We start from the raw sequence: 13031 nt of genomic DNA, 5'->3' as shown, positions 1-13031 counted from the left end.
TGGGGTGATTAGCCAGCTACCTAGTGACAGGTTGATTATACTGGACCTCTTCCATCATGAAAAGGGCAGAGGTTTGTCCTCACTATAATAGACACTTATTCTAGATATGGGTTTGCCTATCCTGCAAGCAATGCTTCTGCCAAGACTACCATCCATGGACTCACAGCATGCCTTATCCACCATCATGGTATTCCACACAGCATTGCTTCTGACCAAGGCACTCACTTTACTGCTAAAGAAGTGTGGCAGTGGGCTCATGCTCATGGAATTCACTGGTCTTACCGTGTTCCCAATTATCCTAATGCAGCTGGATTGATAGAACGGTGGAATGGCCTTTTGAAGTCACAATTGCAATGCCAACTAAGCAACAATACTTTGCAGGTATGGGGCATAGTTCTCCAGAAAGCTGTGTATGCTCTAAATCAATGTCCAATATGTGGTACTCTTTCTCCCATAGCCAAGATTCACAGGTCCAGGAATCAAGGGGTGGAAGTGGAAGTGGCGCCACTCACCATCACCCCTAGCGATTCACTAGCAAAAATTTGCTTCCTGTTCCCACAACATTATGTTCTGCTGGCCTAGAGGTCTTAGTTCCAGAGGGAGGAATGCTGCCACCAGGGGACACAACAACTATTCCATTAAACTGGAAGTTAAGATTGCCACCTGCACACTTTGGCTCCTCCTACCTTTAAGTCAACAGGCTAAGAAGGGAGTTACATTGTTGGATGAGGTGATTGACCCGGACCATCAAGATGAAATGTGTCTACTACTCCGTAATGGAAGTAAGGAAGAGTATGCATAGAATACAGGAGATTCACCAGAGCATCTCTCAGTATTACGATGCCCTGTGATTAAGGTCAATGGGAAACTGCAACAGCTCAGCCCAGGCAGGAGTACAAATGGTCCAGACACTTCAGGAATGAAGGTTTGGGTCACTCCACCAGGAAAAAAAAAACCACAACCTGCTGGGGTGCTTGCTAAAGGCAAAGGGAATACAGAATCAGTAGTAAAAGAAGATAGTCATCAATAGCAGCTACAACCATGTGACCAGCTCCAGAAATGAGGACTATAACTGTCATGAATATTTCCTCCTTCTTTTGTTAAAAACATATTTGTGCATGTATATACTTGTACTAAGAAAATATCTTCATTTTATTTCCTTTTCCTTTATCATGTGACACAAGATTTACTGACTTCATATCAGCATTTAAGTGTTGTTAACTTTATGTAACAGTATTTGAGTTGGGGATTGGTGAGTTTCCCATTGTATGAAGGATAGTTGTGTTATGTTAGGCATAATTATGACCTCATTATTTTCTTAATTTGAAGATTATGTATGATCTCAGGAGATACGTATGGGTTTGAGTTGACAAGAAGTGGATTTGTGATGATTAATACTAAGTGTCAACTTGATTGGATTGAGGAATACAAAGTATTCGTCCTGGGTGTGTCTGTGTGGGTGTTGCCAAAAGAGATTAACATTTGAGTCAGTGGGCTAGGGAAGACAGACCACCTTTAATCTGGTGGGCACCATCTAATCAGCTGCCAGCAAATATAAAGCAGACAGAAAAATGTGAAAAAGAGAGAGATGGGCCTAGCCTCTCAGCCTACATCTTTCTCCCATGCTGGATCCTTCCTGCCTTCTAACATCAGACTCCAAGTTTTTCAGTTCTGGGACTTGGACTGGCTTTCCGTGTTCCTCAGTTCACAGACAGCTTATTGTCAGACCTTGTGATCATGTAAGTTAATACTTAATAAACTCATATATATATACACACACACATACATATATGTGTATACATATATACAATTCATATATATATACACACACACACATCCTATTAGTTCTGTCCCTCTAAGAGAACACTAATACATCTGACTTGATGGAGATAGGTAAATAGAGCAGTATATTTATCTCAAACCATCTCTTCTCTGTCTCTCTCTCTCTCCTCTCTCTGTCTCCCACACTCCCTTTCTACACTTCTTCCCCTTCATCAACCTCCCCACCTACGATTGGCACACACTGAAGAGGCAAAGATTCACGTTTGTCAAGGATCAAGAGGTAGCTCAGGGTTCTGTGAAACACAAGGAGATGTGGTTTACCTTGCTGGGGGCTACACAGCAGGAGCTCGGGAGAAAGTTCCCCAGGAGCAAGGTGTTAGGGAGCTGCCAGGCCAAAGCCACGGCACAAATATAAAACTCACCACTAAATCTCCATAGAGACTAGACAGAAGAGGGATCCCAGTTCTTCAAAGAGGATGAAAGGAAGTCAAACTGAAAAACTCCCAAGTTAAAAATGTCCATCAGATGTCAAATAATAGCAGCTTCTGGGCCAAATAGGCTCAAATAGGGCTCCAAATTTTTTTTCTTTTGGCTGGCATATACATTGGAATTTTTCTAGTAAATGCCAACATTTAGAAACTGAGATGTTTCACATAAAAATCCAGATTGCAGTCTTCCTAGAAAAATCAAAAGGAAGCTTGCATTCTCACTTAGCAGCATGGCCAGTGAGATGCAGTGGGGCTACAAACCTGCCCTACCCCAGACCGCATCCGGTCTCTGTGGTACAGTCAAATCACTTGTGTTAATCACCTGGCCCACAGGCATTGAGTTTCAATGCTAGTGTAAAGTTCTTTGAATCCATGAGTTAGATAAATTGAAGCAGTTACAGGAATAGAAATGAAGTGGGTAAACACAACATTTTCATAGAAAACATAAAAGTTTTGATGAGTCACTAGACAACTGCTCAATAGTGTTTTCATAAGTCATTGTCTGTTTTTTATTACCAGTTACAGTGTGTTCGTTAATCTTATTCATTGGAGTATGAGATGATTATTTATTCCTTCACTACACAAAGTACCTACTATGAACCAGGCATTGTTGTAGGCTCTAGAAATACTTCAGAAGACAGTCTCTTCTCTTGTAGAGAAAATTTGTTGTCATTTATTGTGACGAGGTAGATAAGAAACCATCAAGTGTGATTGCGTAGACTGATAATGATTTGAAGCAAATTAAGCCAGAAAATGTGGGGAAAGGCTAATTTAGATAGGGTTAGATTTTCCAGTCAACCATTTTTTACCATGTGGAAAATGATAGGACATATACACCTCCTCTCCCCCACCCCAAGGTTAAAGCCCACTTCCTCTCTTCCAGAGTGTCTCAAGGAGTAGCTTTACTAACTACATTTTGCCTTTCAAACCAAAAGATCTACACGAAGTAGAAAGTTAGGTAATTATACAGACAGCTCCAAGCTTAACAGGGTGGTTTGCCTAAATCTCTTAAGTGCCTAGTTGAGAACAGCCCACTTAGTTGATGTAGCTCTAAACATTCTGAAAACATTGTTAACCTCCTGGTTTGCTGCTTAGACAATGAGATCATTTCTCTGATGTGTGGATATTACTTTACCAAGTAACCATGAATATTTTACCCTACTCACGTTTCAATCACTCATTTGTCCATGTGAGAAAATTTTCTCATTAATACAATGAGAAAATGAGGATCATGTAGTAAAATAAACATGATTTTAACTGGAGTAATATTTAATATATCTTTGTGTGTTTTTGAGAAATATATAGCATGGAACACATTCCTGAGGTATACTACTCATCTATGAGAATGTTTAAAATCTAATTTCATAGAATTGCATCTGAAATCATTTATCTTATTAAAACCACACTAATCATGAAGCCCCTTTAGGCTATTTTCTGTATTTCAGCCAAATATGTCTCACCAGTAAGTTCTTTTATATCATCATTCAACAGCTTCTTCATTTTATAAAAACAGTACTCAGCTCCCTAGATACTTATAATCAAAAACTACTTCATTTTCCCAGATATAGTATTATAATTATTATAAGTAAAATTAACTAAAAAGTAGTCTTTTTTCATTATTATATAGCATTACTGCAGAATTTTCTCCCCCACCTCAGATTTTTAAACATAATTATTTGTAAATCTTTGCTCATAGACCAAAATAAGTAAAACCAAAAACTGAGAATGGAGCTTCATAATATTCCTGAAGCCAAGGGGCATTTTTTTAGCTTGGTTTTCTGAGGAACAAAGGACAATGTATGTATACATACACAAATAAGACATGATACAGTGTCTGGAAGTTATGCAAGAGACAAAAGGCACTGCATAATTGAAATGATGGCTTCCATGAAACACAGAGATACATATGTCTTCATGACACCAACACAAGCAGTTGGCAAGTGATACAAAGTCTGTGACTGCACTGTTGAGGTATTGTGAAGCAACTCATGATTTGTCTACTCATTAAAGGGATGGAGGTTCTCCATTGTTTTGTTGTAGGTTCACCATTTTTTTTTCATTGTTGTTTTTAAATAGAACTTCTTGGTTGCATCAGAGTATTCTGCTACATTCTAAACAGAGCATCCAGGCCACCCATACATTACTCTCACTCCTTGATATACAGCTTGCCAGTCCAAGAACAACTGGACTTCTTTGTATTTAAGAGAGCAATACCAGATGTTCTAACTTTAAAAGGCAGAAATTGTCTCAGGATTCTAATTATCAATTCAAACAATACATATTTATACACATATACGTATATGGTAATCACACTTCAAAAGCATAACCTCTATTACAAACATCTTTAATTCAAAGGAAATAACACATTTTTTCATATTTCAGCTTTAATAAAATTCACGTTTCAAATTAATGCAAGTGAAGACAAGTTCTAAATAAATGTATTTAAATATTAAATAAGAATTATAAAATTTAACTTGGTACATGATGATTTGACAAATATATTACTAACAGTCATATACAAAAAAAAATCATTATTTCTCACTGGTACTCTCAGATATAATTTACACAATTATATGTTTAATTGGAATGTTAAACTGTATAAAGAAAATAATATATCTAGTAAAAATAAAATACAATCACACAATTTTTAATATCTAATTTTCAATATGTGATTCAAACTCTGTTTTACAAAATTATAAATTACTGTATACACAAAAAGATAAAGCAAGAAAGACTCCATTCTGTGACAGGACACAGCTACCAGTTATTTCTGGGAAGTCTCTTATTTTACTCATCTTCATATCCATAAAATTATAAATTTCATCTTTTTTTTTACATTTTGCATGATTTGAGGCACTTTTTCTTCAAATTAGATGTACATTCTTAGGAAATGCCTGTGGGGGGAAAAGAAGAACCATATCATTTATGACCTGGTTTTTAGAATGCTTATAAATATGTACAGTTTCAATAGTTTATTTTATTTTGCTTAAAGAATCTGTGGACTCCTAATTTACAGTCTAATCCTGAGAATGCAGACTAATGTGTGTGCAGAGGGGCAGGAAGGTTGATCAGTACTTTTAGAGACTTTAAATATTGACTTTTCCCTTAAAGATTTATGATATCTAGACATATCAAAACAGAAAAGAACTTGACACCTTGTGAACAACTCATTAAATACCCTAACATTTATTAATCTGTAATATTGATTGCAAACCTTATTAAATAAATAATTTGAAACAGATAACTCATAGAGAAAAATCACTAAGTCTCTAAAATCCATAATTTTTAAAAGTCATGTTTATCAGCTCTGTCTTCTATGATCTAGCCCAGGAGAATGTAAATTTGTGTACATTATCTTAAATTATTATACAGCACTTGTTTGGGAAAACTTTTCCAGTATTGTGTTGTTTGGGGACTTTAGGTAAATTCACTCATTTACATGGAATATATTAAAAACAAAGAAAGAGATAAATATAACTTGGTTTAGGTCATTTCGATAACCAAGTGAATTATCTTGATTCATATTTTGTGTTGTTCAAAAGAGTTGAAACCAGGCACGGTGGCTCATGTCTGTAATTCCAACACTTTGGGCAGCCAAGATGGGAGGATCACTTGAACCCAAGAGCTCGAGACCAGCCTAGGCAACATAGTGGAACTCTGTTGCCACCAAAAAAAAAAAAAAAAAAAAAAATTAGATGAGCATGGTAGCATGAGCCTGTAGTCCCAGCTACTTGAGAGGCTAAGGTGGGAGGATCACTGGAGCCTGAGAGGTTGAGGCTACACCGAACTATGATCAAGCCACTGCACTCCAGTCTGGGCAACAGAGTAAGACCTTGTCTCACCAAAAAAAAAAAAAAAAAAAGGAAAGAAAAGAAAGAAAGAAAAAAGCTTTGAAACAGGTAGGTTGAGAGTAATTGAATTAAGTATCCTGCCACTACAATAATCTAGTTGATTTTCTTAATCTAAAAAAAAAAAATTCAATTTAGCAACTGTAGATATGCAGAACTAACAGTTCTAATTATTATCATTAATGTGTAATAATCAATTTTAAAGTAAGACTAAGTATAGCAACAATAATAGGCCAGGATTGTCTCAGTGATTGTCACAACAAAACTGTGAGATAGTTTAAGTAAATCCCCATGCAGTTATTTATGATATTGATACTGAGTTACACTGGCCAGTTCAAGATATTCATGATTAATTTTAGACTACAAGTCCTCCATGACTTTTTTTTTTTTGACGGAGTCTTGCTCTGTCACCAAGCCTGGAGTGCAATGCCATGATCTCAGCTCACTGCAGTCTACACCTCCTGGGTTCAAGCAATTCTCCTGCCTCAGCCTCCCGAGTAGCTGGGACTACAGGCACGCACCACCACAGGGCTAATTTTTGTATTTTTAGTAGAGACAGGGTTTCACAATGTTGGCCAAGCTGGTCTCGAACTCCTGACTTCAAGTGATCCACCCGCGTGAGCGTCCCAAAGTGCTGGGATTACAGGTGTGAGCGACGGTGCCCAGCCATCGTCTTATGACTTTCACTCCCACCTTCACAACTGAGGAACCAGTTGCCTTAAAAGGACTTGTCCATGGTACTGAAATGCTGACCCAAAAAAAGTTGACTTGGTACTACACTGCGAAAGAACTACCGATTAGAGAAATATTTGCAAAGAAATAAGTATCTTTCAGTATTTTGTATAGATTCTACTTTTTAAAATAAATGTTACAATTTACATTCAATTTATTTAGGATCGTACAAATACTTTATTGCCCAAGGGCTCCTAGGATAAATGAGCCAGAATGAAAATTCTGGTTTACCATTTCACTCTTGTAAAGTAATAGGCTAGAGCAAGAAATAATTACATGTTCATTATCTTTTTTATTCTTTGCTTTTTCTCTTATTATTACAATATCTTCTCTCTGTTTCCTACTTAGAGTACCAAAACTGTACCAAAGTTTTAAGACCTGTCTTCATTTTTATTATATATTTTGGACAGTTAAAAAATAGAACTGTATAAATACTTCTGTTCATCTAATGTCTATCTGCATAATGTTTCTGCACAGTCATGAAATAACACTAAATGCTGAAAGATTTTTGGAAATCTCTCAGGGCTGGTAAGGTTGTCAAAAAACTATTTTAATTCAATCACTGCTGAGGATATTTTAAATTAAATCATTAAAAAGGTCTTTTCATTTGGACCAAGTTTTAACACTTAGTGAAAAATCCATAGATTAAGTTCACAGGTATTGCTAAAATAGGCTTCCTGGCTTCTGACATTATTCAAACATTTTCTTAAGAAGATTAGGCTATTAACAGAGTGAAGAGACAACATATAGAATGGGAGAAAAGATTTGCAAACTATCCAGCTGACAAGGGACTAATACCCAGAATACACAAACAATTAAACAGCAAAAACCAGATAATCTGATTTAAAAGAGGGCAAAGTATCTGAATAGACATTTCTCAAAAGAAGACACACAAAAGTCTAACAAATATATGAAAAAAAAAGCTAAATATCACTAATCATCAGGGAAATGCAAATCATAACCATGATGAGATATTATCTCATGCTAGTTAGAATGGCTATTGACAAAAAGACAAAAACAAATGCTAGTGAGGAGCAGAGAAAAAGGAACCTTTATACACTGTTGGTGAGAATGTAAATTAGTACAGCCATTATGAAGAACGGTGTGGAAGTTTCTCAAAAACAAAACTAAAAATGGAACTACCATATAACCCCAAAAATCCCACTACTGGGTATTTATCCAAAGGAAAGAAATCAGTATATCAAAGGGATTCCTGCACCCCTATATTAACTGCAGTACTAGTCACAATAGCCAAGACAGCTATTGCATAGACAGCTATAGCCAAGACACAATAGCAATCAATCTAAATGTCCATCAATGGATGAATGGATAAAGAAAGTGTTGTGTATATACACAAAGGAATACTATTCAGCTATAAAAAGAATGAAATGCTACCATTCAAGGCGGCATGGATGAAGCTGGAGGACATTATGGTAAGTGAAGTAAGTCAGGCACAGAAAGATAAATATTCTCACTCATATAAGGGAGCTAAAAAAATTAAGCTCATAGAAGTAGAGAGTAGAATGTTGGGTATTAGGAGCTAAAGAGGGCCAGGAATGGTGGCTCATGCTTGTAATCCCAGCAGTTTGAGAGGTTGAGGCGGGCGGATCACTTGAGGTCAGGAGTTTGAGACCAGCTTGGCCAACATGATAAAACCCCGTCTCCACTAAAAATACAAAAAGTAGCCAGGCATGGTGGCACGTGCCTGTAGTCCCAGCTACTTGGGAGGCTGAGGCAGAAGAATTGCTTGGAGCTGGGAGGCGGAAATTGCAGAGATTGCACTACTGCACTCTAGCCTGGCGACAGAGTGAGACTCTGCCTCAGAAAAAGAAAAAAAAGAGAAAGGCTAAAGAGGAGTGGGAGGCACAGCTGGGGAGCGGTTGGTTAGTGAATACAAACTACAGCTAGACGTGAGGGTTCTGGGGCTCTGCAGCACTGTAGGGTGAATCTGGTTAACCATAATTTATTGTATATTTTTTTAAAGCTGCAAAAGAAGGTTTTGAATGCTCACAGTATAAAAAATAATAAATGTTTGAGGCATATCAAACATTTATTAGTATTAAATTTTAGATTAAAATTTAAAATTTAATTTAGATTATTTTTCATAGACCACGACTGTACCTCCCACAGAGCCTGGGTGGGGGAAGAGCTCTCAGGCACATTCTTTTAAGGGCATGGAAGTATGTAAAGTGCTGTTATATTATTTAAATTATATATTTAAATTAAATTTTAAGTTAGTATCACATTTTGATTAAGTATCAAAATGTCACACTGTACCCCATAAATATATACAATCATTATGTGTCAACTAAAAAGAAAAGGAAAAAATGTTAAAAAATAAAGTTAGACTATTAAACAGGATAAGAAAAATGAATATATACTCACAGGGTAGGTTTGCTAGGTCTGGGAGCACAGTGGACTCACTGCTAATCTTGTTAACAATCTAGCACATCTTTTGTAATCTAGGAAAAGCATTTAAAGGTAAATTATGTATAGAGTTACTAGAAATGTTGGGGAAATCCTGTTATTATTGTCACTAATTGATATAACAATAACTACAATTTAATACCTACTACCTACTATGTCAAGTGGTGAAAATGGATTTCCTCATCAATTCTTTTAATAATACAATCAGGAAGGTGCTATTCCTATATTCACTTTAGAGGTGAGACAAGAGCATCAGAATATTAATTAATGACCCCATAACTAGTCAAAAGCTTTATGCCAAAGCATGTGCTTTCTCCACCATGCTTGGCTACCGTTAGTCATTCTGCCTGTAATCCAATGTGATTGACTTTCTCTAGCCATTTAACACAAGTTGTTTTATTTTATTTTATTTTATTTTATTTTATTTTGGAATTTTTACTTATTTATTTATTTATTTATTTATTTATTTATTTTTATTTATTTATTTTGAAGCCAGATGGTAAGACTGGCTAATTTTTGTATTTTTGGTAGAGACAGGGTTTCACCATGTTGCCAAGGCTGGTCTCCAACACCTGAGCTTAAGCGATCTGCCTGCCTTGACCTCCCAAAGTGCTGGGATCAGAGTCGTGAGCCATCTCACCCGGCCTAAACACAAGTTGTTTTTGAAAAACATTATAACGAATGCAACTTAACATGCTGAGTAAAAGTCAATACTCCTCAAGATGAGCAACCTAGTTAAAAAGAAACAAAATGCTTAGAATTCATGTTCTTTAAAAGGAAAGTTGAGGCTTAGAAAGGAATTTAGAAACAGCGAACGGAGTTACCACACATAGTCATAATTTTGGCACTTTAAATGATAGCACTTAAATACTATGTTTAGAATTATTATTAACTTCAGTAACTTAAGTATCCAAAAGAATTCATTATAGCAACCTTTACATGCTATCATTACTCAGAAAAATCCAGCATCATTATATAAATGATGTGATATAAAAAAATATTTACTTTAAAATAACTTAGGAAAAAATTTTTACTTAGAGTTCACAGTCATCTCATTTTTTTTTCATTTATTTGAGACAGCACCCTATTTATGCCAAAGAATTTGAATCATGATAAAATGTTTAAATCCTAACAAACACTTTGGTCTTTAAGGAAATCTGGCTATTATCAGATTTGAATAGATTCCCAATTAGAATGTGGTTTCATTCCTTACAGCAACAGTACACACAAACCTTAGGTACTGTCAGTGTTATAAATCAGTGTTATAAATAGAATGTCAATCGTTAGTCTACTTCTTCCCATCCACAGACATTTGAAGTTTAAAATTACACACATTTATTGTTGGATAATTTTTTAAAGAAAAAACCCACCCAAGTTACTTACAAGCTGGTGTTGAGCACTCCCTGGTATTGTAATAGAGTCGGTGGAAATGTTTGCTGCATTCTGGTGAAAATGTGACTGGCCCTAGAGCACAGGAAAAGAATGCTTATTATAAACATAGGCATGTTTTCCAAACAAATTTCCTAGCACTTTATGGATGGATATAATATAACAGCACTTTACATACTTCCATGCCCTTGAAAGAATGTGCCTGAGAGCTCTTCCCCCACCCAGACTCTGTGGGGGGTAGAGTTGTGGTCTATGAAAAATAATCTAAATTCATTTCACATTCTCAACATCTCACATAATGGAATCTTCACATGTAGTAGAACTATGTAGAAAAATTAAAAGGAGGCCGGGCGCGGTGGCTCAAGCCTGTAATCCCAGCACTTTGGGAGGCCGAGACTGGCGGATCACAAGATCAGGAGATCGAGACCATCCTGGCTAACACAGTGAAACCCCGTCTCTACTAAAAATACAAAAACTAGCCGGGCGAGGTGGCGGGCTCCTGTAGTCCCAGCTACTCGGGAGGCTGAGGCAGGAGAATGGCGTAAACCCGGGAGGCGGAGCTTGCAGTGAGCTGAGATCCGGCCACTGCACTCCAGTCCGGGCGACAGAGCGAGACTCCACCTCAAAAAAAAAAAAAAGAAAAAAGAAAAATTAAAAGGAAAAAGTTCTGGACAGAAAATATAAAGGCTGTAGAGAGCAAATTGAGTGGATGAGAAGTACAAAAAATAAGTATCTTTGGTTTCTACTTTCTGTTTTTATCTAAAGCAATTAATGTTTACATGCCAAGACATTTATTCCATTTCCTAATTATAGTAATTTGTGTCTTATTAGTGTCTAGGATAATTGTAAAATGGAATGGACAGGGCCTTGAGAAGTCCTTTGTCTCTCCCTTTAAATCCAAGGTAGTGCCCATCAAGACTTTCATCCCGGATGGGGAGTAGTGGCTCACGTCTGTAATCCCAGCACTTTGGGAGGCCAAGGCAGGAGGATCACTTGAGCTCAGGAGTTCAAGAACAGCCTAAGCACCATAGCGAGACCCTGTCTCTGCAAAAAATAAAAATAAAAAATTAGCCAGGCATGGCAGCACACACCTGTAGTCCCAGTTCAGTTACTCTAGAGGCTGAGTCAGGAGGATCTTTGAGCCCAGGAGTTGGAGGCTACAGTGAGCTATGACTGCACCACTGCACTCCAGCCTGAGCAACAGAGTGAGACCCTATCTCTTAAAAAAAAAATACACACAGAACAACAACAACAAAATGTTCATCCCTCCGTCCCTCTGGTGTCTGCTTCTCGTGGGGTCCACAGTCACGTCGCAAACAGCTGCCTCAAAAGGCTCAACATTCCCACACATCCCTGTGCCCTGCAGGTGCATCTCCACTTGATCCTCAGGACCATCCTTTCCATTAATAAACAGGTAGGGCCCTTGGACTTGACTAAGTGGGCAAACCACATCTTTCTCACACCACAGCCCTGAGGTGTAAAAGAAAAAAAAAAGTAGCTGGGATGACTGGGAACAGAGAGGTAATGCCAATAGTAAATATGGGGGTGTAGTGTTCACAATAATTCAGTGATTTGCTAGAAATTGGGGCATAGGACGATGTGCAAATGATTCACAAAGTTGATATGAAGAACAAAACAGTGTCATGGGACAGTATTTATCTGTGCTCACGATGTGGCAGGTGGGCATGGTGCAGTGGCTCACAACTATAATCCCAATGCTTTGGGAGGCCAAGGCAGGAGGATCACTTGAGCCAGGAGTTCAAGACCAACCTGGGCAACATAGTGAGACCCTATCTCCAAAGAAAATAAAAAATTAGCTGGGTGTGATGGCACAGTAGTCCCAGCTACTTCGGAGGCTGAGGCGGGAGGATCCCTTGAGCCTATTTGTTCAAGGCTGCAGTGAGCCATGATCTCACCACTGAACTCCAACCTGAGTGATGGAACCAGACCCTGTCTCAAAAATAAAATATTTTTGGCCTGGCGCGGTGGCTCACACTTGGAGGCCAGAGCGGGCGGATCGCTTAGGCCAGGAGTTTGAGACCAGCCTGACCAACATGGTGAAACCCCATCTCTACTAAAAATACAAAAAAGTAGTCAGGCGTGGTGGTGCATGCCTGTAATCCCAGCTATTTGGGAGGCTGAGGCAGGAGAACTGCTTGAACCGGGGAGGTGGAGATTGCAGTGAGCTGAGATCACGCCACTGCACACCAGCCTGGGCAACAAGAGTGAAACTCTGTCTCAGAAAATAATAATAATAATTAATAAACAAATATATTTTTAAAAGATGTAGTATATGAAAGTCTGTCCCTCCCTGTTCAAAAAATTTCTATTGCCCCCTCTCTCCCTACCCACCACCAGACTGGGG

General features: G+C 37.7%; 1 protein-coding gene across 2 annotated transcripts in view; it reads right to left on the bottom strand.

Annotated features, from left to right (window-relative positions):
* Positions 1-4696: 4696 nt before the first annotated feature.
* Positions 4697-13031, bottom strand: part of ALKAL1 (ALK and LTK ligand 1) — a 28126-nt gene continuing 19791 nt past the window's right edge. Inside the window, exons 3-5 of one of the 2 annotated variants that reach the window (XM_010369137.2) lie at positions 10661-10741; positions 9236-9312; positions 4697-5164 (exon numbers count right to left, since the gene is read on the bottom strand). In XM_010369137.2, the coding sequence (XP_010367439.2) occupies positions 9248-9312; positions 10661-10741 (146 nt within the window). In that variant the 3' untranslated portion in view covers positions 4697-5164; positions 9236-9247. The remainder of the gene's footprint in view (positions 5165-9235; positions 9313-10660; positions 10742-13031) is intronic. The other variant, XM_010369138.2, reaches the window with a different exon arrangement.

The sequence above is a fragment of the Rhinopithecus roxellana genome, chromosome 9, assembly GCF_007565055.1.
Source record: "Rhinopithecus roxellana isolate Shanxi Qingling chromosome 9, ASM756505v1, whole genome shotgun sequence".
NCBI lineage: Eukaryota > Metazoa > Chordata > Mammalia > Primates > Cercopithecidae > Rhinopithecus > Rhinopithecus roxellana.
This window is presented reverse-complemented; position numbering and strand designations above follow the sequence as displayed.